The sequence below is a fragment of the Polistes dominula genome, unplaced genomic scaffold, assembly GCF_049000335.1.
Source record: "Polistes dominula isolate Pdom_NZ unplaced genomic scaffold, Pdom_raw_medaka contig_27, whole genome shotgun sequence".
In the NCBI taxonomy this organism is placed as follows: Eukaryota; Metazoa; Arthropoda; class Insecta; order Hymenoptera; family Vespidae; genus Polistes; species Polistes dominula.
This window is the reverse complement of record NW_028300906.1, coordinates 168,490-192,843: the sequence shown is the minus strand read 5'-3', so window position 1 is coordinate 192,843 and position 24,354 is coordinate 168,490. Positions and strand designations below refer to the sequence as shown.

Here is a 24,354-nt window from a genome sequence, read left to right as displayed (position 1 = left end):
GACGAATAATTTTCCCTATCTAGTTGTAAAGAACTAGAGTCTTTTCCTTCCCACATGTCAATTTCTCTTATTATATTGATGCATATATTACAACGTTCATTATTCGGATAAATTGTAGTGTCACCTAACATGAAAGACCAAAATGCTTCATAACAAGAGAAATAGTCAATAACATCTTTATGGAATATCCTACGAAGGTTCTTTACAGCCATAGAAATATGTCGTCCCAATTGGAACTCATAAAGAACGCTATGAGAAAAATAATATTTATCTGCCATTTTTTTGTAAGAAAATTTGCTAAAACTTTTAACGATAACACAAACTACTATTTTTTTTACTCGTAAAACTTCGTCTATAGTTAGTTATATTTGCTAATAGTTCTTCTTTGTTATTTTCATAGAAAATCTTGTCTAAATTAGTTGGAATTTCAATAATTTCCGCTAAACTGAACGAATGTTTAACACACGAAAAACGCTAATAATTATTATAAGTCCGTCCCTTTTTTTTCTTCGATTTTGCAAGTATTACAAGATACGTTGTCACTGCGAAAAGTAAACAAATTATAACGATCGCTTTTACTTTGTCAAACGATTTTATACCAGTAGTTAACAGAGATCGTATTTATTTGAAAATATTAGTGATGAAGAAGAAGAAAAAGAAAATAAATAAATATTTGAAAGGGAATAAGGACAAATTTAGGAAGATTAAGATTATAAGAAATAAGTTTTATATTAGACATTTCAATAATACATACAAATTAAATCTATTATTATTATCATTGTTAAAATAAGAATAATTAGGATAAAATGTTAACGAAATAATTCTATCTATTAACAAATGAAAAAAATAAAAAAGAAGCTAGAAGCTAAAACGTTTCTTGCTGCAGTAATTAAATGAAACATTTTTACTCACTCTCTCACTGTCTCTTTTTGGTTTAATTACTGATTAATATTATCTATACTTAATTACACAAAAATATACATTTTACCAGAAAATTAAACGTATTTTCTAACCATCAAATGTTCATCAAGTTTTTTTAATTTGTAGATAGATATCATATGTAGATAATGTATATCTCGATAAACTTATTTTCCCTATTACTGGTGGGGTTATTATCATATTTATAGAAAGTTAAAAATTTTACTGACTTTCTGTATTGTTTTAAATCAACATGTGCTTGCGAATATTGCTATTATCAAAAGATGGTAAAAACTTAAATCTATGAACGCTGTCATTTTAAAATAATTATTTTTATTGCAAGGAAATAAAGTTTTCAGTTTTACATTGCGAAATAAATTAATAAAGAAAATAAAAATCACAATAATTAGCAATCTTACAAGGAGAATATAGTTAAGTAAAAATGTTGTTGTTAAACATAAAGAAAGATTAACGATCCTAAATTACAACCATTGGCGGATTACGCCCATTATTTATTAACGTTAAACGTTAATCACCCCCATCTAGCTATAATCTAATTATAATCAACATGAATTAATTTACGTACATCTAAAATAACTTGTTTAAAAAATAAAATTAAAATACTTTCTCGAACATAATTGTTCCTATTTTAAGTTTTATTTGTTGATATCTGCAAATGAATGACGCTTCTCAAATTCCATCAAGAATACATTTTCACATATTTGTTGTGAGCCTTTTACTTTTGATGATGATTTGGACACTCACTTTCATCAAATTCTCGGAATATTAACGCAAAGGACACAAAGGACATCTCTTGATACGATTTGTTTCTAAAATGGTTAAAGACCTTTTCATTAATACATAAAATAATGATAAATAAAATTAAACGAAAAATATCAAATGAATCTTACTACTGAGGAATATTCGTACTATTTTCCTTTTCTTGACTTTCTCCTTCCCTGTCGTATATTCTTTTTATTACTTTAGCACAGAAATCAAAACGTTCATTATTCGGATAAATGATAGTGTTTCCGAACATGAAACTAAAAAACACTTGAAGACAAGAGTAACAGTCAAGAACATCTTGCTGGAATACTTGACGAAGGTTCGTTAAAGCCACAGGAATAGATCGTCCTAATTGGAACTCATAAAGAATGAAATGAGGATAAAAATTATTTTCCATTTTGTTGTAAACAAAATGTGGAAAACTTTGTCTACAGTAAACTTTGGTATTAGTTCTTCTTTGTTATATTCGTATAAAATATTTTCTAAATTAATTGGAATTTGAATAATTTCCGGTAAACTGAACGATACTGAACGGTAATTGAACACGAAAAACGCGCTAATAATTATTATAAGAACCTATTGATTTGATTTTTCAACTGTTACAAGATATATTATCACTGCGAGAAGTATGGAAATTATAACGACCGTTTTTACTTTGTCAAACGATTTTATACCAGTAGATTTGAAAATATTCGTGATGAAGAAGGAGAAGAAAGAATAGAAGAAATGAAAGAAAAAAGAAAATAAATAAATATTTGAAAGGAAATAAGGACAAATGTAGGAAGACAAAGATTAGAAAAAGAAAAATCTGAAATTACTCATTTCAACAATACATACAAGTTCAATCTAGTATTATTAATATTGTTCAAATAAGAATAATTAAAATAACATGTAATTCAATGTATTAACAAACGAACAAAATAAACAAACTAGAAGGTAAAACTTGTCTTGCTCTGTAGTAATTAAATGAAACATTTGTACTAACTGATCTTATATCTATTCTTAAATTTTTACTCTCTCTCTCTCTCACTCTCTCTTTTTAGTTTAATTATTGATTAATATTACCTATATTTAATTACACAAAAATATACATTTCGTCCGAATTTGAAACGTATTTTCTAACCATCAAATGTTTATCATGTAAAACTTTTTCTAATTTGCAGATAGACATTTTGATAAATAGTGCAAATTATTAGAAAAAAAAACTAATAAGTAGATATCATATGTAGATAATGTATAATATCTCGGTAAACCTATTTTACCATTAACTGGAAAAGTTATTATCTATCAGCTTTCCAGTAAGTTTGAAATTTAATTGACTGTCGGTATTGCTAAAATCAACATGTATGGGATAGATAATAGATAAGAAAAACTTAAATCTATGAACGCTGCTGTCATTTTAAAATAATTATCTTTATTGCAAGGAAATAAAGTCTGTAGCTTTATACTGTGAAATAAACAATTTAATTACTTAACATTTGATATTAAAAATAATTAGAAACAAATTGATAAAGAAAATAAAAATCAAAACTATTAGCAATCTTACAAGGAGAATATAGTTAAGTAAAAATGTTGTTGTTAAACATAAAGAAAGATTAACGATCCTAAATTACAACCATTGGCGGATTAAGCCCATTATTTATTTACGTTAAACGTTAATCACCCCAACTAGCTATAATAAAATTATAATCAACAACAAAAATAATGTTATTTCATTTACGTATATGTAAAATATCATCTTTTGAAAATTAAAATCAAAATTTTGTGTATAACATAACTGTTCCTATTTGTAATTTGATATGTTGGTATCTCCAAATGAATGACGCTTCTCAAATTCCATCAAGAATACATTTTCATATATTTGTTGCGAGTCTTTTGCTCTTGATAATGATTTGAATAAAGTTCATTATCTCTCATCACGACTTGTTCCTAAGATGATTCAAAGCTATATTATTATTAGATAAAATAGTTCTAAATAAAATAGTTATCAAGAAAATGTTATCAAAGCTATGAACTTAATCTTACAAGTTATAAATATTTGGACAATTTTTCATTTCTTCTTTTCTTTCCTCGTCGCTCCTTGGTTTAATTATATGAGCGATTGAAGCATGACGTTTATTATCCGGATAATTTGTAGTGTTTCCCCTCATGAATTCCACAAACATGTAGAAACAATTGGAATTGTCAAGGACATCATAACCGAAGATACTACAAATTTTGCTTACAGCTTCTGGAATTCCTCGTCCTGATTGAAACTCGTAAAGAATACAATGAGCAAGATGACTTTCTTCTGCCATTTTTTTCTAAGAAGATTTGCAAAATTTCAAACGATCAAACAAACTACTTTTTTTTATTCGTTAAACTTCGTCTATAGTTAGTTATATTTGCTAATAGTTCTTCTTTGTTATTTTCATAGAAAATCTTGTCTAAATTAGTTGGAATTTCAATAATTTCCGATAAACTGAACGAATGTTTAACACACGAAAAACGCTAATAATTATTATAAGTCCGTCCCTTTTTTTCTTCGATTTTGCAAGTATTACAAGATACGTTGTCACTCCGAAAAGTAAGCAAATTATAACGATCGTTTTAACTTTGTCAAACGATATTATACCAGTAGTCAATAGAGATCGTATTTATTTGAAAATATTACTGATAAAGTAGAAGAAAAAGAAGAATAGAAGAAATGAGAGAAAAAAGAAAATAAATAAATGTTTGACAGGAAATAAGGACAAATTTATGAAAATTAACATTAGAACAAAATAAAAATCTGCAATTAGTCATTTCAACAATACATACAAGTTAAATCTAGTATTATTAATATTGTTCAAATAAGCATAATTAGAATAAAATGTTAGAAAAATAATTCTACTTACTAATAAAATAAAAAAGAAGCTACAAGCTTAAACGTTTCTTGCTCTGTAGTAACTTTTCTATCTCACCTCTCTTTCTAATTTAATTATTAATTAATACTATCTATATACATAATTACAAACAACAACAACAAAATATACATTTCGTCCGAATTTGAAACGTATTTTCGAACCATTAAATGTTCATCATGTAAAAGTCTTTTCACATATATAAGGGGAAAAAATGATATTAGACGATAAATAAAATGTGTATGTTTCTTTATTTGTGATTTGAAATTCGCCTTCTTTATCATCATTCTCATATCCACCCACTATATCATCATTATAATAATAATAGTAATAATAATAATAATAATAATCGTCATCATCATCATCATCGTCGTCATCATTGATAACCACCATTACAATCTGGCAATAATGTTTATTTTTTTTTACTACAAAAGCGCTAGCTGGAATATGCGCGTTTTTTAGGGGGAAACGCTCCTAAATCTTGACTCATGCTTTTTAATAATTGTGTTCTTTGTTGAAACAAAAAATCAAAAAGTATAGTTCGTGAAGATTGACGAAGAGACCAACCAACCAAAAAAAAAAAAAATGTAATATCGCGCGTGCGAGAAAGAGAAAGATAGATATTAGATAAAGATTGAGAAATAAAAAGGAAATTAAAGGAAAAATGAAGAAGAAGAAGAAGAAGAAGCACGCACAGAAATACAGTGCTTTTGCATCGGAAATTAATGTGTGAGTAGAAATAAACGACGAAGGGAGGAGGAAAATATTATATATATATATAATAATTAATAATAATAATTAATAATAATGGTTCAAAAGAGGAAAAAAATATATATTATATACGTTTATATATAAGAATTCATCATTCACGTAAAAAGGAGTGTGTGTTGTTGTATCTTCTTCTTCTTGCATGTGTTGTTGTTACTTCTTTATGTTGTATTTGATTACTTTTGGTTGTATTAATTAGAATTATTCATTTAAAGTTCCTTCTCAATCTTGATCAATTCGGCAATACCATCGTGCATCTCCTTAACAGCTTGGTATTCGGTCAAACCAAGACGACGCTTGTTTGAAATATCATAAATTCCACCCTCGGCTTCGGTGTGTTCACCGCGAGTACCACGTACTTGAAGATTGTATTGGGCAGCTACAGATTCAAGTTTTTCCTTGTTGGCTGCCAACTTGGGTACTTTGATGTGTACGGATGCACGAACCGTCGTACCAAGATTCGTTGGGCAGAATGTTAAGAAGCCGAAACGATCGTTATGGGAAAATGGAAGTCGTTTTTCAATGTCGTTAACAGCGGTTACGAGACGTCTGTATACCTGAAAAATAATATTTCAATCGTAGAGAATTGTGTGTTGCTATAAAAAGGTTAGAAAAGAAATAATAATAATAATTTGTATTAAAACCAACCTGTCCAAGATCACCACCCATCTGCATGGAAATAATACGAAGATGATCTTCTTCGTTACACCATACGAGGAAGGTTTTAGCATCATTGTGGAAAATACCACGACCAGTCGGCCAGAAACGGCATGCGTTGGCAGTTTGTAAGAAACGATCACCCTCTTTGAAAAGGAAATGATCATCAATCAGTTTCTGTTGGACTTCTTTGCTCATGCCAGTTAATGGATAGAAAGTTCCTTTCAATTCGCCTTCCAAACCGGACAGAGTGCTGGATACTTTCTCTTCCATTTCTTTATATTGAGCTTCAGTTAAGCAAGGATTGAAGGGATAACCGTCCAATGAACGTCCACATCTGACACGGGTGGAAACAATGAATTCACCCTACAAACAAAATTAATCAATGATTTTTATTATCAACTTATATCAACTAAAATCACAACGAATACAAATAATAATAAATAATTATGATTTTGAAATATATTGGCAAAGGATACCTACAGCCGGGTCAAGGTTTCCCAAAGAATCAACATCTCCAAAGTCCTTGGGTGGATGTTTATCGGTTTTTTTAAAACCGCCATGATAATCATCAATGATGGGATCAAAGAGATCAGCAAAAACGGTGTAGGCTTCGGCATCGGGAGCATAAATACCAACGCCAGAATCATGATTCTCTAATCCAGATTGGATCACATCCAATAGGGTTGAACCAAAAGATGTTTTCTTCGTTTTAAGTTGATCGAATATTTCTTTCGTTAAATGTTTCTTCAATAAAGATTTGCTATCGGAAGCGGCAAGCTTAGCATAGCCAGCTTCCAATTTGTCCAATACTGCTTGGTCGACCATGTTATTGCTTTCCTTTTTACTGCAATCACAAACATACATATTTACATTAAATTTCAATTATATTTAACATATACATTAATATATATATATAGACCGAGAGATAATTATAGACGTGGATTTAATTCTAATTGGTTCATAACTATCGCTACACACACACACACACACACATATATATATATATAGGAAATAAATAAAAATTTATAAACAATTGATTTTTTTCTCATTTTGATAATTTCACATGTGTGTGATAAACACGTAGAATATTTTTTGTTTTTAATGAAATTGTGCAAAATTCATGCATAACGATGGGCACGCACGAAAAGATCGATAGATGTTTTATCAAATTTTCTTTTTCTACATAATCATTTATTTATCAATTGAAGTACATGTAAAAGAAGGAAATTGTGTGCTCGAACATAGGTGCTGACATACACAGATTGGTGTAGAAGAGAAAAAAAAAGTAAAAAAGTAAATGTCCAGTGTAATCGACGTGTACGTAACAAAACTTCTTTTCTTCATTTGAATTTTTATTATTGTTGCTGCTGATTGCACATAAAGATATAAATGACACATTTTGTACATACTCGTCGATCGCTGGAGTATTTTCCGTCGATTCGCATATGCCCATCGAAGTACATATACCCATATTGCACTTTTTTTTTCTTTTTTTTTTTTTATTAACTTCCTTCCTTTGGTCAGGATAATATGACGTCACATAACGTCATTTCAATCTAAATAAAACTTAACTCAATTTTTATTATATTCTAATAGAAAATTGTCTGTAAATATATGCGCGAAATGTATAATGTATTTTTATTTTATTTTTTTTTTTTTTAATATTATAACAATAATATGTGTATATAGGTGTATAATTGAAAAAGAGTTAAAATAAAAAAAGTAATAAAATAAAAGAATGTGAATGATCTATCGGATACATACTCGTCGGCCGAGGTGGTATCCTTCGATGTGCACCCGCCCATGTTGTGTAGATTAGCCTAACCGGAGACGCACTCTCGTGTATATTCGAAGAAGAATAAGAACAGAGGGGGGATAGGGAGAAAGAGATGGAATAATGAAATTGGTCCAGAGAGAAGAGAGTAAGAATAGGAAGATTATTTATAGGAATACAAATACTGTAGTAGAAATCTCACCCAACTCTCTTCTTAATCTTGTAGTTAGTTTCTTTTTTCAAAACTAATTAATTAAACAAAAACCACCTGTGTCAAGACTAGTAATTTTTCTCTTCCAATAAAATTCCAGATAGAAAGAGAGAGAGAGAGAGAGAGAACAAGATAATATAGTATTTATATATCAAAGATTATATTATCTGAACAAGAAATGTCAATTCTCGACTAATGATAGAATAATCTTTTATGTAATAACAGAAGGACTAACACACCACCACTTTGATACAATAAGAAGAAGAGGAAGAAGAAGTAGAGACTAAAAAAGAAGATAATAGAAATATCGTCACGTCACGTGTTAAAAAAATTGTTTTTGAAAAAACAATTTCTTCTGACTATCACTTCACTTTGGCACTTTCTAGAAAAAGAATTTAAAAAAAAAACTACTAACTCCTTCCTTTTTCTCTTCTTAATTACTTATTGAAAAGCGTAAAGACAAAATGTACAAAATCCGGAATATATTATAAAATCCCTCCCCCTCTTTCTGATTGAATTATTCGAATATTAATAATTCAAATATTAATACTGACAACTACGACTACGACGACGACGACGACGACGATATTTATATATCGGATAATGTTTTTAAAGATAATTTAATCTTATATATGAAGTTAATAGAAAAAGCCACGTGACAGATATTCTCGATTAGAAATTCGAAGAAGAATAAGAATAAATGGGAAACGTGGAAACACACGAACGGGATGATGCTGGGAATTGCGTCTGGTCGACCACCGGGGCGCAACGGTGGTGTATGCCGGTTCTATGCTCTACCTCTACCACCACCAACCACCACCAACCACCATCAACCATCCCCTAAAACACCCTCGCCCAAAGTCTTCCTTCTCTTTCTTTACAATTTACCTGCGCCTGCGTACATAAGCTCTCCCCCTGATAGATCTCTCTCTCTCTCTCTCTCACTTGAACACTACCACCTATTTCCACTTAACACAAGCAACAACCAGGAACTATAACCATTACTATCAGAGCACCACCACCAAGCATAAACTTATAAAATTGTAACCCTTCGAAACACTGTACACCTGGCTCTTAACAATGAACTCTATATCATTAAAAACTTTCAAGAAGATATCTCTAACAATATCTTTTCTTTCTATCTAGCTTTCTCTCTCTCTCTCTCTCTCTCTCTCTTTTGTACCGTACACATACATATACATATAGATACATATAGATATATATAGTGAAAAGGAAACGCACAATCCCTACTACCTCACTAACAGGGTGGGGCACCTAGTCCAGCACGGAAGGCTACCCGGTCGATATTACGCACCTACACACCGTAGGACCATTTCCTATATCTCCTCTCTATCTATGCACATTTCCCCTCCAGCAGAACCTCTTCCTTCTCCTACCACCCACCAATCCTACCCCACCCAATTTTATCCTTATCCCCCATGTTCATCTATACTTTTGATTCTACTTTATAACAGGAAACTCTGTTCTCTCTTCTGCTTAACAACACGACCAACTCTTTTTGGCCATTTCAACATTTCAATTTGGAATCAACTTTTACACATGTGCACGCATACCTTCCCACCTCCAAACTTTTTTTTTTCCTTTGCTTTTATCTATCTTACTTTTTTCTTTATCTTTTTTAGATTATAATCTTCCAATTCGTATACTTTTGTTATTCTATTTTTTTTTTTTTTTATAATATATATGTGTACTTAAGTTATGAATCGGTCTCATGTGTCATCAAGATAACGCGATTCGGGTTTCGTATATTGAACAATTTCTTTGGATAATGGTATTATTACCAAGGTGCGATATGATTATATCGATAAGAAATGATTTTATCATTTGACAATTTTTTTTTTTTTTTAAGATTCTTGTTGCTGAGAGGAGATAACGATTTAACATTGTGTGTGTGTGTGTGTGTGTGTATTTTCTTTTCGATTACGTCATAAATTTTGGCTCAAATTAAATGTGTAATCAATCTTGTCTCTTTTTTTTATACTAGAGGAGTGTGCTTGAAAGTTTCTCTGCTATGAGTGGTCTTGAATCATGTATATATATATATATATATATATAAGTATTTGTGTAATGTTCAGGGATGGCAATGAAAGCTGATAATGACGAGTTGCGACAAATAATGCGGTCGTGCGTAAGACATGGAGTCATTTGAATGTCTTCTTCATCATCACTCGATTACGCAAGCAAAGTAATTAACCATTAGCAACTAACATAACACCGTCATTGTCGTTGTCCTACGTTTTAAACTTAATCTATAATCTGATAACAAAAAACAAAAAAAATAGACGGGGTAGGAGTGGAAAATTATTAATATTTTTCTTTTCCTTCAAAATCATCGATATTGTTTCAATTATTCTCTTCAAATAATAAGACAAATGTTCGTTGTAAGAGAACGATCGAACAATGTAACAACCGGACGTAACAGTTGGGTTTAATGACAGCTTTTTTGCTTTAATTCGAAGAAAGAGAACGCGTTGTTAAATTATAACAAAGATGAACGGACACCGACTAACGTAATCGTCCTTTTCCGGTATGATCTCAAAATGAAATAGTAGAATTGTGATTGTCCTCTTTTACAGTTGCATAAAATAAATATTAAGTATTTATGTGATAATTCTTTTCTTCGAACCAAGGAAGAGATCATTTTCCTTATTGGTGATAAGATAATAATATACGGCACGAAATTTGAATGTTTAAAATAACCGCCATTGTCGGTTTGCTTTCGAGGCATTCACACGTTGCGCCATCTTTCAACGCATTGCTCAAGTTTCTACCAATACGAAAATAGTTACGATGGTAAAACAGATATATTCTATGATGATAATAATATTATATAATAATTAGTACTTTTATTCATTGACGATAAGTATTTTATGAAATAAATGATAAAAGTATTTATTTATGAACAATTGTTTTCGGAATAAATAATTAAAATTATAAGTGTTGCATAAATTGCATTTTGTACTGCTTTGTTATTATGGTTATTACATTCTATTGATAATTTATTATAAATATTAATCCATCTATTTTAAATATTAATAATTTATATGTATTATAATCGGTGTTATACTCATCTCTTATATTATAAGGAATGTTTTATTAATTTATTTAAAATACAGATTAAAAATAATTAAGTCGACTATAATACTCGATAATACCGTTTCTTGTTTTTTTTTTTTTTTCAGACTTTGCATGATCGGTAATCTTTCTTATGTAAAAGACAAGAACCAATAATACATATATAAATATATGTCGTGTATAAATCTATTTTACTTACAGCACAGGTAGCACGAATGTTTTCAGTATCCGACTGAATCGGACTACGTTAAATTTCATTTGTCGAGATGTTAAACTGTAACACATAACGATTATTAAAAAAAAAAAATGTGTTTTCTCTTTTTCATCGGAAACAACAGCAACGAATTTGTTTTCTATACACCTGTGTATAATTTGATTATATTTGACTACTCATTTATTTAACTAAAAGAAAAGAGACAAGAGAGAGAAAAAAAAGCCAAAGTTTTAACGTTTCTCATTAGAACGTACGTACGAAAGAGATTTGTTTACAAAATCTGTTGGCACCAACATCTATCGTATAGATTATGCAAGGACAGAATTTGAATGATGGTATTACGAGAGTTCGCACTCTAATTTTGTCTTGTACATACGTTCAAACAAGAGACAGAGATCTTGTAACATCCTACAACACATAATGCATAATGAAGTAGAATCAAAACGATTACTAACTTAACGCAATAATCATTCCAATTATCTTTTATTAATTTTATATATCTAATATATGTATTATTATTATCTTCGACTATTTATTTGTCATTTATTAATATTTTGTATTATATAATCATATTTTTAAAATATAGCTGAAAATAGGTAATACCATTTTCGTAGAAAGGAAAAAGAAAAAAAGTCTTGTTCATTAAACGCAACCTGTAAATGTGAATGCCAAGAAAAAAACTATGACATAATAATATCGTAGGACGTTCAAGGGGGATATATAAAAAGCTTTCCGATAATTTCTCATTTCGATATACACGTATTTTTATATCGGAAAAAAGAATATTCTTGGTTTGAAAATACCACCGCTGGACGCCATGATGCGTGTAATGTCAAGGACATTATTATACAGAGTATACAGAGGTATATAATAATCGTTTTTCGTTCGATCGTAAGGTGGAAATGTTCGTAAATTATTTCAATGTTCTTTATGCTATATAAACCTATGACTAAATTTAAAGAAAAACAATACAGTACTGTGTTAAAATACTTTTACGTATTGTGTTCAAATTTATATTCAATTAAAATGATCGCATAAATTGTTTATTTTTTTTTTTGTTCTTATTAGTGTGTTATAATCAGAGGAAAAGGTTTTTCTTGAAAACATTACAGATCGATATGAGGTGTTAGATTTCAATGCGAGGAAATTGAAATCGCTAAGTAAAGAGAGATGTAAGTCAATGTGTTATACATAGAACGTCAACGACGGTTCATATGGTAATACGCTACATCTGGCTTTTAAATAATCAAGAAGCTCTACGTCATACTCTTCTTCTCTATACCCTAACTCTTTCTTCTTCTTTTCTATTTTATTTTTTATTTTTACACTGAAGTTTCCAACTATATAACCCGTGTATACACGTAATACGAACACGTATATTTGAAGGATTATTTTGTAAGCTCGTAACTTTTAAGGTCTCTTGTAATATTTTTCTATTTGACTAACAAAGTTAACTGTAATATCTTGTCAATTTTCTTGCAAACAAAATAATATTACTACTTTTTTTTCCTGATATTATAAGAAATGAATTACGTTTATTATAATAAACGTACAAAAATGATTTAAAAAGATTAGATAATATATGAAAATACATTTTGTAAAACTGTAGAAACAATTTTATACTCTGTTTCTGTGGAACAAAACGTAATAACTTAAAAGAAAAAAAAAACAAGAATAATACAGAAGGATGAAAAATTAGTCATGTGTGAAAATGACGTTCTATAATACAACACATTCATACTTGTAAATACTTGTTCCGTTACACGATCGTAAGTCTGTCAACTATCAATTTCCGTTTTGAATTAGCAAAGTTACAATGTATATGCAGATCGCTTAAATCGCTTTAAGCGATCTCCGGTCGTCTGGCCCCAACGAGGGAAGAAGCTTGGAAGAAATTCGAATTCTCTTACTAACATCCCATTGGTCTTGTAAGAATTCATTTATATTATTTATTAATATCATCATTCATTTCAATTCTTTTCACTAATTTCAATGAATTTACGAATACTCTATTGCTGGTTGATTATTTTATATACAAATCGTATTACATATATGTGTACCAATAAAATTGCTGCATTTTTTTAAGCTTAACTTGGGTAAACAATTTAAATTTATTTAACGTCATCCTATTAGTGAATTTTTGTTCTTTTGTTTTAATGAAGATCGTTTATTGAAAGACTAAAACTTAATCAAAATCATAATATACTTGTTTGTCTTTGTCGTCGTCGTCGTCGTCGTCGTCGTCGTAGTCGTCGTCGTGTCGTTGGATAAATTCATAGGAATGTTCTGGACAATTGAGAAGTGACACTGTGGTCACTCATTGTTTTAATAATACTCCTAATATAGTAATGGAACGTTAGTTAGATTTGAGAACCACTATAGATTGCCGAGGCATCTCTCTAGTAGCCTTCTTACGTAACTAGGGCTGCACCCACTCTCTCTCTTTCTCTCTCGTTACTTCCTCGATCATCATAAGTGAACCAACCGCAGTAACGGATATTAGCTTCGAATTGTTCTTTTGTTGTATCCATCGATAATTGATTAGTTCGAGGAATCCTTTTACAAGGAGTATTAATCGAATAACCAATCGATTTTTACCGATCTATATATCTTTGAATCAATAAAAACATCCTAATCGTATTACTCTCCATTAGATTTTCTTTGTTTTTTTTTTTTTTTTATTTAATATTTTCAATCAAAATAAAAGAATTGAAAAGAAATGAATATTTTCCTATTACGAATATTGATAAAAGTATGTGAAAGTGAAGAAGTTGTGTGAATGAGAACCGATATCGATCTACCTTCTTGAAACGATATACCAGGTATGAAATCCGATCATTAACGAGAGATTACGAAGGAGACCGAAGGAACGCTTGGAAACAAATGGATTCACCGGCATATGCCGAATCCTGTTACACTCTCAGCAAACGTCCCAATATTGCTTCATGAGAATCAAAGGACCAACAAAAAAAAAACATTATAACAAAATAATATATATATATATATATATATATAATACACACATAGACGTTATAGGCTACCACCAATTAAGAAATTTAAACTAGTAATACACAACTATTAAATAAAGGATAAAATTCAATCTCTGAGTAATAATATTTGATCATCAAAATGAATAATATATTGAATATATTTATCCAATCTCCACACGTATTATAATCGGATAAAAATTTCAAAATGGTTGACTAAGAAAAAAAAAGAAAATTAAAATTTAATGATCATTCATTTTGTTTCGATTTTAAATATATGAACGAGTGTGACGTCACTAATAAAAAGTTGAGTGACGTTTTTCCAAAGAATATCTTTCTCTGATCTACGAAGGAGGAAGAGGATTTACTCTTCTCTTGTCCGTATCCCTCCTCGTAGTATAAAATAATTGAATTAAAAGATTATTAAAAAAAAAAAAAAATAAAAAAAAAAAACCCCAAAAAAGTAAAATATCTGACTCACCTTTAGCGGTAGACAAGAAGAAAAGATAAGACGAAAAAGAATCCGTCCGTCGTAGATAAAGAGTACGTAGGTTGGTTGTCTCTCTTGGTATGTTAGATACTGCAACTGTAAATTTCCTTGATGATTATTATCTCTCTTTCTCTTATTCTCTTCTCTCGGAGAGTACACCGTTAATACGTCTCGTGCGATCACCGTTCGGCTACCAAGTGCCCGCGTCACGGAATAAACTCGCCTCGCGACAGTGAGAACCAAAGAGCCAACCCCCACCCAAACCTTACCAACCATCCTTCCTTCCTTCCTTCCTTCCTCCCTTCCTTCTACCCTTTACTCCCTTTTCAACATGACGTCGTGTCGTCTCATCTCGTCCCGCCAGATTGCGCACCGACCATCGTTTCTTTTTTTTTTCTTTTGCTTTTTGTTCATTTTGTCAATTATCCGAAGGATAGAGCATTTATTTGTTATCAACAATTACCTACACACAACATTTATTAGGTTTCGTTTTTTTTTCTATGCTACAAGAATTATGGTCTTTTTTTTGTTTAAGGGATAGGAGGGTTTAGGGGGTAGGAGGTTTCACGATGCGCATATTCTTGCATATGCATTTATATATGCAGCGAGGATCTGACGAGAGAGAGAGAGAGAGAGAGAGAGAGAGAGATAGAGAGACTGTAGGTGAGTCACCTGGCAGGTTCCAAGTTCGTTCTCGACCTGCTTACTCGAGAGACCGGATCGAGTCTGATCTCTCTCTCTCTCTCTTTTGTATATATCTATATATACGCATGGACAGATACTAACTGTGTAGGGGCCAAGGTCTTTTCTTATTACTTCTTATGAATCATCTTTCACTCATATGTCAATTTATTTAATATTCTTTCTTCCAAAAATTTTCTTCCATTCCCTTTCATGATACAAAATAATAATAATAACAATCTTTTATACTCGTAGAAAACACTTCATCTTGTTTTTTTTTTCCACAAAACCAATTTAAATGGATGATTTACGTTACAGTTTTTAAAACGTTCCATTAGTTTAATTTAAACTCCTTGATAGAACTTGGGAACAATTCATTCGTCGTACAATACTTTCAAGCGTGTATGATGAGTTTGAGTTAAGGTGACGTACTTCCGGAGAACGGTGGTATTCCGGGTGTTGGGGAATGGCCTCCGATTGGTTGGTCGTGAAATCAGCTGCAGACAGAAGAAACTCCAGGGCATTGTTGTAGGTCGTGCGTAGGATTTATCTTTTGGTTTAGTCTATTCTCCCTTTTTCTTTTTTTTCTTTTTTTTTCTTTTTTTTTGTATTTCCATCTCTCTTACTCTCTTTTCTTTCTGGTATCCAAGAGTGCCAAGTTCCCCTCTAACCACCAGCCGTCTCTTCCCATCCCCTTTTGGCCTAGAGAGAAGACCGAGAGAGAGCAGAGCAGAGCAGAGCAAAGCAGAGCATAGCAGAGCAAAGCAAAGCAAAGCAAAGCAGAGCGCAGAAGTGTGGAATGTAGGATGAGAATGAGGGGGTGACAGAGAGGAAAGGGGAACATTAAAGGTCGCTCGAATGCGGAGTGGATCAATACCGAACCTACATACCTACCTACCTTCCCTATCGAACCAATAGAAGTAACCAACGGATCAAATCTTTTTTCCTTACTCCCCCCCCCAACCACCCACCCCCCTTCAATATTTCACATTTTACAATCTTATTATCTTAACAATAGAAATGCTACTCCAGTAATTATAGTAGTTCAACTAAATCGACAAGTCGAAGAAAATCTTAACATGTAGATTTATAATTATTTATATAAAAATATTTGACGACGACACCAATGTAAAATATGTAGTAACCATTAGGTGTGTGCGTAATCTTGAAGTTTTATTTTAGCACAACAGTTTTGTAACTTTTCTTTCTTTTTTGTTTAAATTTGTTCATACAGTTAGAATATTGTTTAGAAATCTTTAACGAAGACTAATAACTGGAGTGTAGTGTTTTTCAAGTGTTAAATACATCGTTGATAGAGTCAGATTAGATTGGGATGGTTTTTCCCAATGAAATAAAAAGGAAAGAGAGAGACAAGAGGACTAAATATCTCTATCCATTAGCTGTTAACTCTTATCAGATTACATTAAAAAAAAGTACATAGGTATAACACATATGTATAAATCGATCTACATCAATGGATTTTATCGATCACGAATTTGACACACTCTGTTTCTGTTTCGTTCAAATCGAAAATCCACGAAGAAAATGATTGACAATCGTTTATAAAATGCGAGTAAAATCGAAGAAAGAAAAAACAAATGTTTCAATCATATTTCGGAGATATCGCGAAATTTGTCGTGCTAAAAGCTGATCGATCGATAAAGTTGACGAATCAGATTAAAGATTATATAACGAGAAATGATGAGATAACTATAATCATTATAATATCGTAAGATAGATAATCAAAGTTCGAATTTATAACAATTTTGCTTTGGAATAAAAAAAAAAGAAAATGTATTTTTGTATCTTTCATTCTTACGTTGCTTAAGAGATTATGTCATATGGTAACACCTAACTAACGTTACAAAACCATTTTTCACTTCCTTAGAATATTTTCTGGCAAAGATCTCATTTTGTAATGTAAATACACTAACACACATATATATATATATATATAAATTGAAGTACTGTGATATAATAGAAAGAGAGAGAGAGAGAGAGAGAGAGAGAAAGAGAAAATTTTTTAAGTTTCACTTTACTTTTGTCTAACGAAACATCTCTCACTCTCTCTCTCTCTCTCTCTCTCTCTCTCTCTCTCTCTCTCTCTCTCTCAACACAACGTTAAACGCGTTATTACATAAGATTTCTAACACACTAATACTAATGTGAGCTAATATTCTAAATCATTCTGTTTTATTAACAGTTTGATTTTCTGGCTTTGAATCAAGATGACGATTATTGTGATGACAATCATGATAATAATGACGACAATGACCATGGGTTTATTCGTTGCTGATGGTGATGATGGTAATGATGAAAAATATCAACAACAAAAAAATATATGCATAATTTTGTACATAATAAATTCTCCAAAAAAATGTTCTAAATGGATCAGTAAACGTGTTGGATCATTTTTTTTTTTTAAAGTTAATTGAAGAATTATAAACATTACAAGAATCAAATTGTAAGATAATAATTTCGATGAAAAATTGGAAACATTTAGAAAGATATAATGAATGGTTTTTAAAAACCATTACGATATTTTATTTTACGTGTATTCATTTTAAAGTGAAAAGTAATCAAAAGTTATGTCAGTAATGAAGTATTTTTTTAATTTGTTTTAGATATACATATGCACGCACAGGTGTATGTGAGAGAGATTAAAGAATAAATAAAGAAGAGTTAAAAGCCTTTAATATACCATTAAACCTAGCAAAAATTATGCATATATATATATATAATATGTGCGTGTGTATGAGTGCCATAAAGATTTGAGAATATCACGTAGTTCCCGGTACGAAAATATACATAACCAGATGTATGTATATATGTACAACGTCTGGCTAGAGCTTCAGATTGTCAGCCTTGCCAAGTCTCTTGCATAGTTGCCTGACATACTCCATTCGTTTGTACGTTTTCCTACATAAATATATATATATATATATATACTTCATTAAATTTCTAATTGTATAAATATATACATATATATATATAAATGTCGAAAATTTTCTATTTACTTACAATTAGAAATGTATTGAAGAATATTTTATATGCATAGTAAATAAGCTGTTAAATAAATAATATATATATATATATATAAATAGGGGTGTCACAATCAGTCCTATACACACGTCTTTAAGTCAACGAATTACCTTATACCGCCATTTGTTAGAATCTTATCGAATTAACAGAGATAATCATGACTCTTTGTTAATAAACAAATAATATTGTGATTATAAATTGAGGAGATATAAACTATCGTATCTTTCAAGTTGGATAAAACTGCACAGAGTGTGCAAAACTTGATTAAAATCGGTTTTTGTAGTTTACGAGTCCATTGCGAACTATGAATATGCGGAATATGAAATAAAAATGTTTAGTAACTATAAATAATGTTGATCATCTTACGAATAGATTCAAAGCCAAGAATTATTTGCCAAAGATAATGAAGATTTTCTTGAAATTAGATACTATTATATTTTCTCTCTTTCTCTCTTGCTAAATGTGTTATTATAACATCTTTATATTTACGTATATTTACATAGAAATAATAATGTATATTTTTGTCAAGCTTCATTTTAATTGGTTTGTTTTGTTCTTTTTTATAATATTAGCGAATAATAATAGTTCATTAATTATTTATGGCAAAGTTCTTTGGCCAGCTTTAACAATCCTGGGATGAAATATTGTAACGTGTTAGGGGAGTCAAGTAAGAAGAAACTATGCGAGCTATTTTCGAGCTCGAGAAATCGTCGGCTGGATCTCAGAGTCGTTCTTGATTTTTCTTCTTCTTCTTCTTCTTCTTCTGCTTCTTCTTCTTCCTCTTTTACTTATTCCATTTGTTTTTTACACACGTGGCTAAAATATTTAACAGACTTATTTTGTTACTATTTTTAAGCAACTTCTCTTCTTTATATCACGCATCGTCTCTATTTTCAATGTCAAAAGTGAACATTGGAAAAGATAAATGTCATAGAAAGTATTTCATACCGTGAAATTGAATCAAAAATAAAATGATATTGAAGATGTTTAAAAAGAATTCTTATTTAAAGGAACAATCACAATTTGTCAACTGTGTGTGTGTGTGTGTGTGTGTGTGTGTCTATTTATTTACAGGATAAAATAAAAAGAAATAATAAAATAATACAAATTATTGGATAAAAGATTACCAAAAAAAAAAAAGACATTTTCTTCTATAATGTACTCAAAGTTGTTAACTATTTACTAGTTTAAATATTAGATAGAAGCACTGTTATGCACTGTGTGTTGTTTTTCTTACTTTCTAATGGATTTGCTATTTCTGTGTTAGGATTCCCTTTTCTCTTCAGCTAAATTCATCAACACTTGGAGGACTTCTGTATCGTAGAGTAACGTAAACACATCTTGACGTTTCACCAAAGTATATTTAAACATGCATATGTTTATTTCAAACAATATACTTTTAATTCAATTAATTAAATGTAAACTAATCCTATTTATTGTTTAATTGTTGTCACGATTTCAAATAGATTTTCATAGTTAATTATCTTGTAAATTGTACTAAATAATTTATAGTTGAAATTTCACGTAAACGTGTATTTGTTCAGCTGTAGTAGTGTAGTAGTCTACAATAGCGGCAATGTATGTGTTATAACATTACGTTTCAAGTCACTGAGATAAAGTTTGTCTATCTTTACCAAGATATTTCTTCGAAGATTTTCCTCTTTTTTTAATTTTATTAATTTTACAAGGAAAAAAATTTAAAAAAAAACAGGCATTTGTGTTATAGGGTATCTAATGTTTTTTTTGTGTGCTAATGTTATTAATTTTATTAAGCAAATGATAAAATAAATAATTTTTTTTTTTTTTTAATAACTATTAGTTTATCTTATCGACTGGTAAAATATGTGCGATATCATCTATCGGTAATAACTATTAGTTTATCTTATCGACTGGTAAAATATGTGCGATATCATCTATCGATAATAACTATTACTTTATTTTACCGACCGATAAAATATGTGCCGTCATCTAGCGGTAGATCTTAAAAGAAAGTAAATATTTAACGCGATGATGGTACAATACTATCAAAGAATACCACCTGGTGGTCTCGGTTGTAACTAAGATGATTTAGATTACGCTAACCAAATTACATCAATCGTAAAATGTTTTCGTTAAATACGGATACTGTAGTACTAATACTCTTCTGCATTAGCTAACTAAATCAAAGTATGATTAAAAATAAAGTAAAAGAAAATGTAAGAAAAATTTGTAAATGTAATACTTTGTTCCATTAAAAGTAGATAACATTTTGTAAAGTACACCGTATAATATCAGGATCTGATTGTGAAAATATATATATAATATATATGTACATATATTATTTGCTCATTATAAAAGCAATATAAAAATGACAAGTGAACCTGTTACAACCTTAATTTGGAATTTTGAACGAGTCTTAGGGACTGGAGGTTTTGGTATTGTAAAATTATGGGCTCAGAAAGATACTGGTCGAAAACTGGGTAAATTAAAAGTTTGATACTTTGTTTAAACTTTATCATTAGTATATATAAAATTATAATTTATTAATTTTTAGTTATTATTTGTTGTTAGCAATAAAACAATGCAAATGGGATGATACACAATTAACAGCAATACAGAAAATTCGATGGACTAGAGAAGTTGAAATAATGAAACGTTTTAATCATCCGAATATTGTCAAAACAATGCCTATTCCATTCAAACTAGATAAAGATAATAGCATGCCTGTATTATGTATGGAATATTGTACTATGGGTGACCTTAGAAAAGTGCATATTATATTATATCTATGTTTATATATGCGATACTTTCAAGTTAATTATATTACCGTTTGTAATAATGTTACTCTCTTGACTTTTTCATTTTGATCAGGTCCTGAATAAAGGAGAAAATTGTTGCGGTATTAAAGAAATGGATACATTGAAAATAATGAGCGACATTTTATCTGCTGTTAAGTATTTACACTTACATAAAATTACTCATCGTGATTTAAAACCAGAAAATGTAGTTTTACAAGTTGTAAATAACACAGTAAGGGTGTATTATTTAATCTCGTTAGAATCTTTCCACAATATTATATATTTCTAAGTATTGTATAATATATTGCAGATTGTATATAAATTAATAGACTTGGGATATGCTAAAGAAATTGGAGAAGCCAGTATATCTGCGTCTATCGTTGGCACAATGAATTATGTTGCACCAGAACTTCTCTGTAATGAGAAATACAGTTGTTCTGTTGATTATTGGAGCTTAGGAATACTTTTTTATGAAATAATAACTGGTAAAAGACCATTTCTACCTAGTATGCCGCATACAATGGAGTGGTAAGTATTAAATAACTACTAAATTAAATAACTACCAACGTAGTACTCGTTATACTCGTATGTTACATTAATAACTTATGTAGGATGCAAATTATTAAAAATAAATCCATTGATGACATATGTGCTTATGAACGCGATGGAAAAGTATTATTTAGACAAGATATAGAGGATCCAATAGATCTGTCTAGGTAAAAACAGTCCTATAAGGACAAGAGATGATTAGTATTCAATTATATACACATTTATTGGATTTAACTGTTATTTATTATTTATTACGATTTCTTTTCTTCTATTTAATAGTTATATCAGATCTTCTATGGTAAAATGGTTTAAAATTGTCCTTCAATGGGATCCTAAGAAACGGGGTAAACAATTAGATGTAAACGGGATACCTCAATTAGCGGTCTTTCAATTACTTGAACCAGTTCTATCGCAGAAGGTATTTTTAAGTAAGCAACACAATTCAAAATGTCAACTTTGTCTTTTATTTTGTTTTTTCTTTCATTTTGTTATTTTGTTATTTTGTTATTTTGTGTTGTAAATTATGCCACAGTAATAGAATTGAGTTTTCTTCAAATGATTGAAGTTTCTATCCTTTACAGATTATATATGTATATTCTATGTACTTATATCAAATTTGGACATATATAATTGATGAAAAGACCACTCTTTCAACATTGCAATTAATTATAGAAAAAGATGTAAATATTTCAGTTAATCGACAAATAATATTAACTGATTATTATGGCAATATCCTCCGCAATGATGTACCAGTTCTTGCACAAATTGACGTACGTATATTAATATAATGTATATAGAATAGTGTACGAGATATTATTAACAAATAATTTCATCCATTTAGAATTCAATGTTATTTGTTCTGGAAACTGATGATATATCTGCTAAACTACACGATATACCTGCTAAACTATACGATATACCTCCACTAAATGTACCTTTCCTAGCACATGAAATGATAGAACAATCCAAAAGTAAGCTAGGTTTTGAAGTATTAAATGATTATTATCGTGTGACCATATTCATGATGAAGCAGGATTTACATCTTTTCAAGTTGTATATTTTTTCTTTGTCTATAGAAGTGTAAGCTCTTTACGTCTACAATATTGAAGATATGTATGCACAATGCAATGGTCTTATAGTAACATGATATTTATTTGTGATATTTCAGAGACATAATAAATGCTAGACTTGTTAAGTTTGACAAATGTATAGAAAATACATTACAAAGTACAAATTTATTAGCTACAAAAGTGAATTCTTTTCAAACTCTTCATACCGATCAAAAAACAAAAAGAGACAAAATTGAAGCTTTAGAAGAGAATTCGAAAAAAGTGAATCAATTGTTAACTGCTGCTAATCAAATACGCTTAAAATTTATCAATTTAAACGAGGACAGTAATGCATTAAAAAGCATTGTCTTAAACATTTCAATAGAAGTTTTAAATGAAACGTAAGTAACATTATATATTCATTTTAATGCCATATGAAATATATATATATATTTGTTTTATTGCATCTTTCTATAGATATGATAAAGCCCTAAATATATATGAAACTTTTAAAAAGACTTTTAATCGTTCTGAGACACCAATAAAAATGGTTAAGGTACTTTTTGAATATATGAAATTACGAAAAGCACAATTTGATGAAAACAAAATCGTTGAACTTGTCAGGTATTACGTCTATTTACAAATTTTACATTTATTATTACAATTATTTGTCTTCTTTTATCATTAATAAAATCCTTTTACAGCCAAATAAATAATCTGAAATACGAACTTTCCAAATTAGAAGGTTCATTCAATTCTGTAATAGTCATGACAAAAAAATATCAAGACGACTTGCATGCTATAATAAAAGAAGATTCAGACAGGAAACTACCATCTAAGTGTAATAAGTCTATAGAATGTCGTGACAGTTTAATATATGAAAATTTAATAGTACGACATACGTGAGTTTATTTTACATTATTTTTCATTAATTTCATCATTTTCTGCAACAATTTTATACATTATTTTTATACTATATAGGATGGACAATCTTATTGCAGAAATAGAAAAAATATATCAAGAGATAGTAAGTCTTGATTTATAAAATGAAAATGACATAAATTATATATACAGGGGTGAGAGAGAGAGAGAGAGAGTCAGTTAGTTAAATGTCTCATGACCAGAGCTCATGATCTACCATCTATTTTATATTTACTTCTTTGTCAGTTCTAACAAATGTATAAATCCTTTCTAATGTAGATAAAAGATTGGTTATCAAAAGTTAGTATATCATTACATATTTATACATATGTATTATGTTATTGTTAGTATTAAAAAGTTGTACATATGTTTGTGTATTAATGTTAATATTAAAAATTATATACAATGCATATTTTGTATAATGTACACACACAATAAATCTTGTTTATATATTTAAAGTACACACAGTTGTATGTACGAAGATTAACCCATTTGCATGGTTCTTCCATGTTTAAAACAAGGAAACTTAAGTAGTAGTGTCACATGATG

At 29.8% G+C, this 24,354-nt stretch overlaps 2 protein-coding genes and 2 long non-coding RNA genes across 8 annotated transcripts; 1 reads left to right on the top strand and 3 right to left on the bottom strand.

The window, feature by feature from the left end:
- Positions 1–1,231: 1,231 nt before the first annotated feature.
- On the bottom strand, positions 1,232–4,664 carry LOC149033371 (uncharacterized). Its single transcript, XR_016178978.1, has 3 exons — positions 3,730–4,664; positions 1,830–3,649; positions 1,232–1,748 (listed from the first exon to the last, which is right to left on the bottom strand). It is a non-coding gene; the product is annotated as an uncharacterized LOC149033371 (long non-coding RNA).
- A 154-nt stretch (positions 4,665–4,818) lies between these two features.
- On the bottom strand, positions 4,819–15,023 carry Argk1 (Arginine kinase 1). Of its 3 annotated transcripts, XM_089179680.1 has the most exons (5): positions 14,778–15,023; positions 11,295–11,369; positions 6,495–6,858; positions 6,003–6,377; positions 4,819–5,911 (listed from the first exon to the last, which is right to left on the bottom strand). In XM_089179680.1, the coding sequence occupies exons 2-5, from the start codon at positions 11,351–11,353 to the stop codon at positions 5,564–5,566; spliced, it is 1,146 nt and encodes a 381-aa protein (XP_089035806.1). In that variant the 5' UTR covers positions 11,354–11,369; positions 14,778–15,023; the 3' UTR covers positions 4,819–5,563. The 3 variants fall into 3 exon arrangements, with proteins under 3 accessions (XP_089035806.1, XP_015188027.1, XP_089035807.1); XM_015332541.2 differs by lacking the exon at positions 11,295–11,369 and having other exon boundaries at positions 14,778–15,021; XM_089179681.1 differs by lacking the exons at positions 11,295–11,369; positions 14,778–15,023 and adding an exon at positions 7,779–8,127.
- A 3,232-nt stretch (positions 15,024–18,255) lies between these two features.
- Positions 18,256–20,077, bottom strand: LOC149033370 (uncharacterized). The gene is made up of 4 exons (XR_016178903.1): positions 19,747–20,077; positions 18,620–19,325; positions 18,489–18,533; positions 18,256–18,386 (listed from the first exon to the last, which is right to left on the bottom strand). It is a non-coding gene; the product is annotated as an uncharacterized LOC149033370 (long non-coding RNA).
- Positions 20,078–20,589: 512 nt separating this feature from the next.
- Positions 20,590–24,266, top strand: IKKbeta (inhibitor of nuclear factor kappa B kinase subunit beta). Of its 3 annotated transcripts, none has more exons than XM_015332590.2 (12): positions 20,590–20,968; positions 21,060–21,256; positions 21,360–21,437; positions 21,597–21,814; positions 21,898–22,002; positions 22,115–22,253; positions 22,417–22,605; positions 22,677–22,915; positions 23,004–23,285; positions 23,362–23,508; positions 23,589–23,786; positions 23,866–24,266. In XM_015332590.2, exons 1-12 carry the CDS (start codon positions 20,857–20,859, stop codon positions 23,927–23,929), a joined length of 1,968 nt encoding a protein of 655 aa, XP_015188076.2. In that variant the 5' UTR covers positions 20,590–20,856; the 3' UTR covers positions 23,930–24,266. The 3 variants fall into 3 exon arrangements, with proteins under 3 accessions (XP_015188076.2, XP_015188073.2, XP_015188074.2); XM_015332587.2 differs by having other exon boundaries at positions 21,360–21,518; XM_015332588.2 differs by having other exon boundaries at positions 21,043–21,256; positions 21,360–21,518.
- The last annotated feature ends 88 nt before the right edge of the window (positions 24,267–24,354 follow it).

Bases quoted from the DNA above. Each gene is read 5' to 3' on its own strand.
- Argk1 (XM_089179680.1), bottom strand. From the start codon at position 11,353: ATGAAATTTAACGTAGTCCGATTCAGTCGGATACTGAAAACATTCGTG. The intron at 6,378-6,494 runs GTAGGTATCCTT...TTTTGTTTGTAG, and splicing joins TGGGAAACCTTGACCCGGCT to GGTGAATTCATTGTTTCCAC. The intron at 5,912-6,002 runs GTTGGTTTTAAT...ATTATTTTTCAG, and splicing joins TGGGTGGTGATCTTGGACAG to GTATACAGACGTCTCGTAAC.
- IKKbeta (XM_015332587.2), top strand. From the start codon at position 20,857: ATGACAAGTGAACCTGTTACAACCTTAATTTGGAATTTTGAACGAGTC. The intron at 20,969-21,059 runs GTAAATTAAAAG...ATTTGTTGTTAG, and splicing joins AGATACTGGTCGAAAACTGG to CAATAAAACAATGCAAATGG. The intron at 22,254-22,416 runs GTATTTTTAAGT...TATCCTTTACAG, and splicing joins AACCAGTTCTATCGCAGAAG to ATTATATATGTATATTCTAT.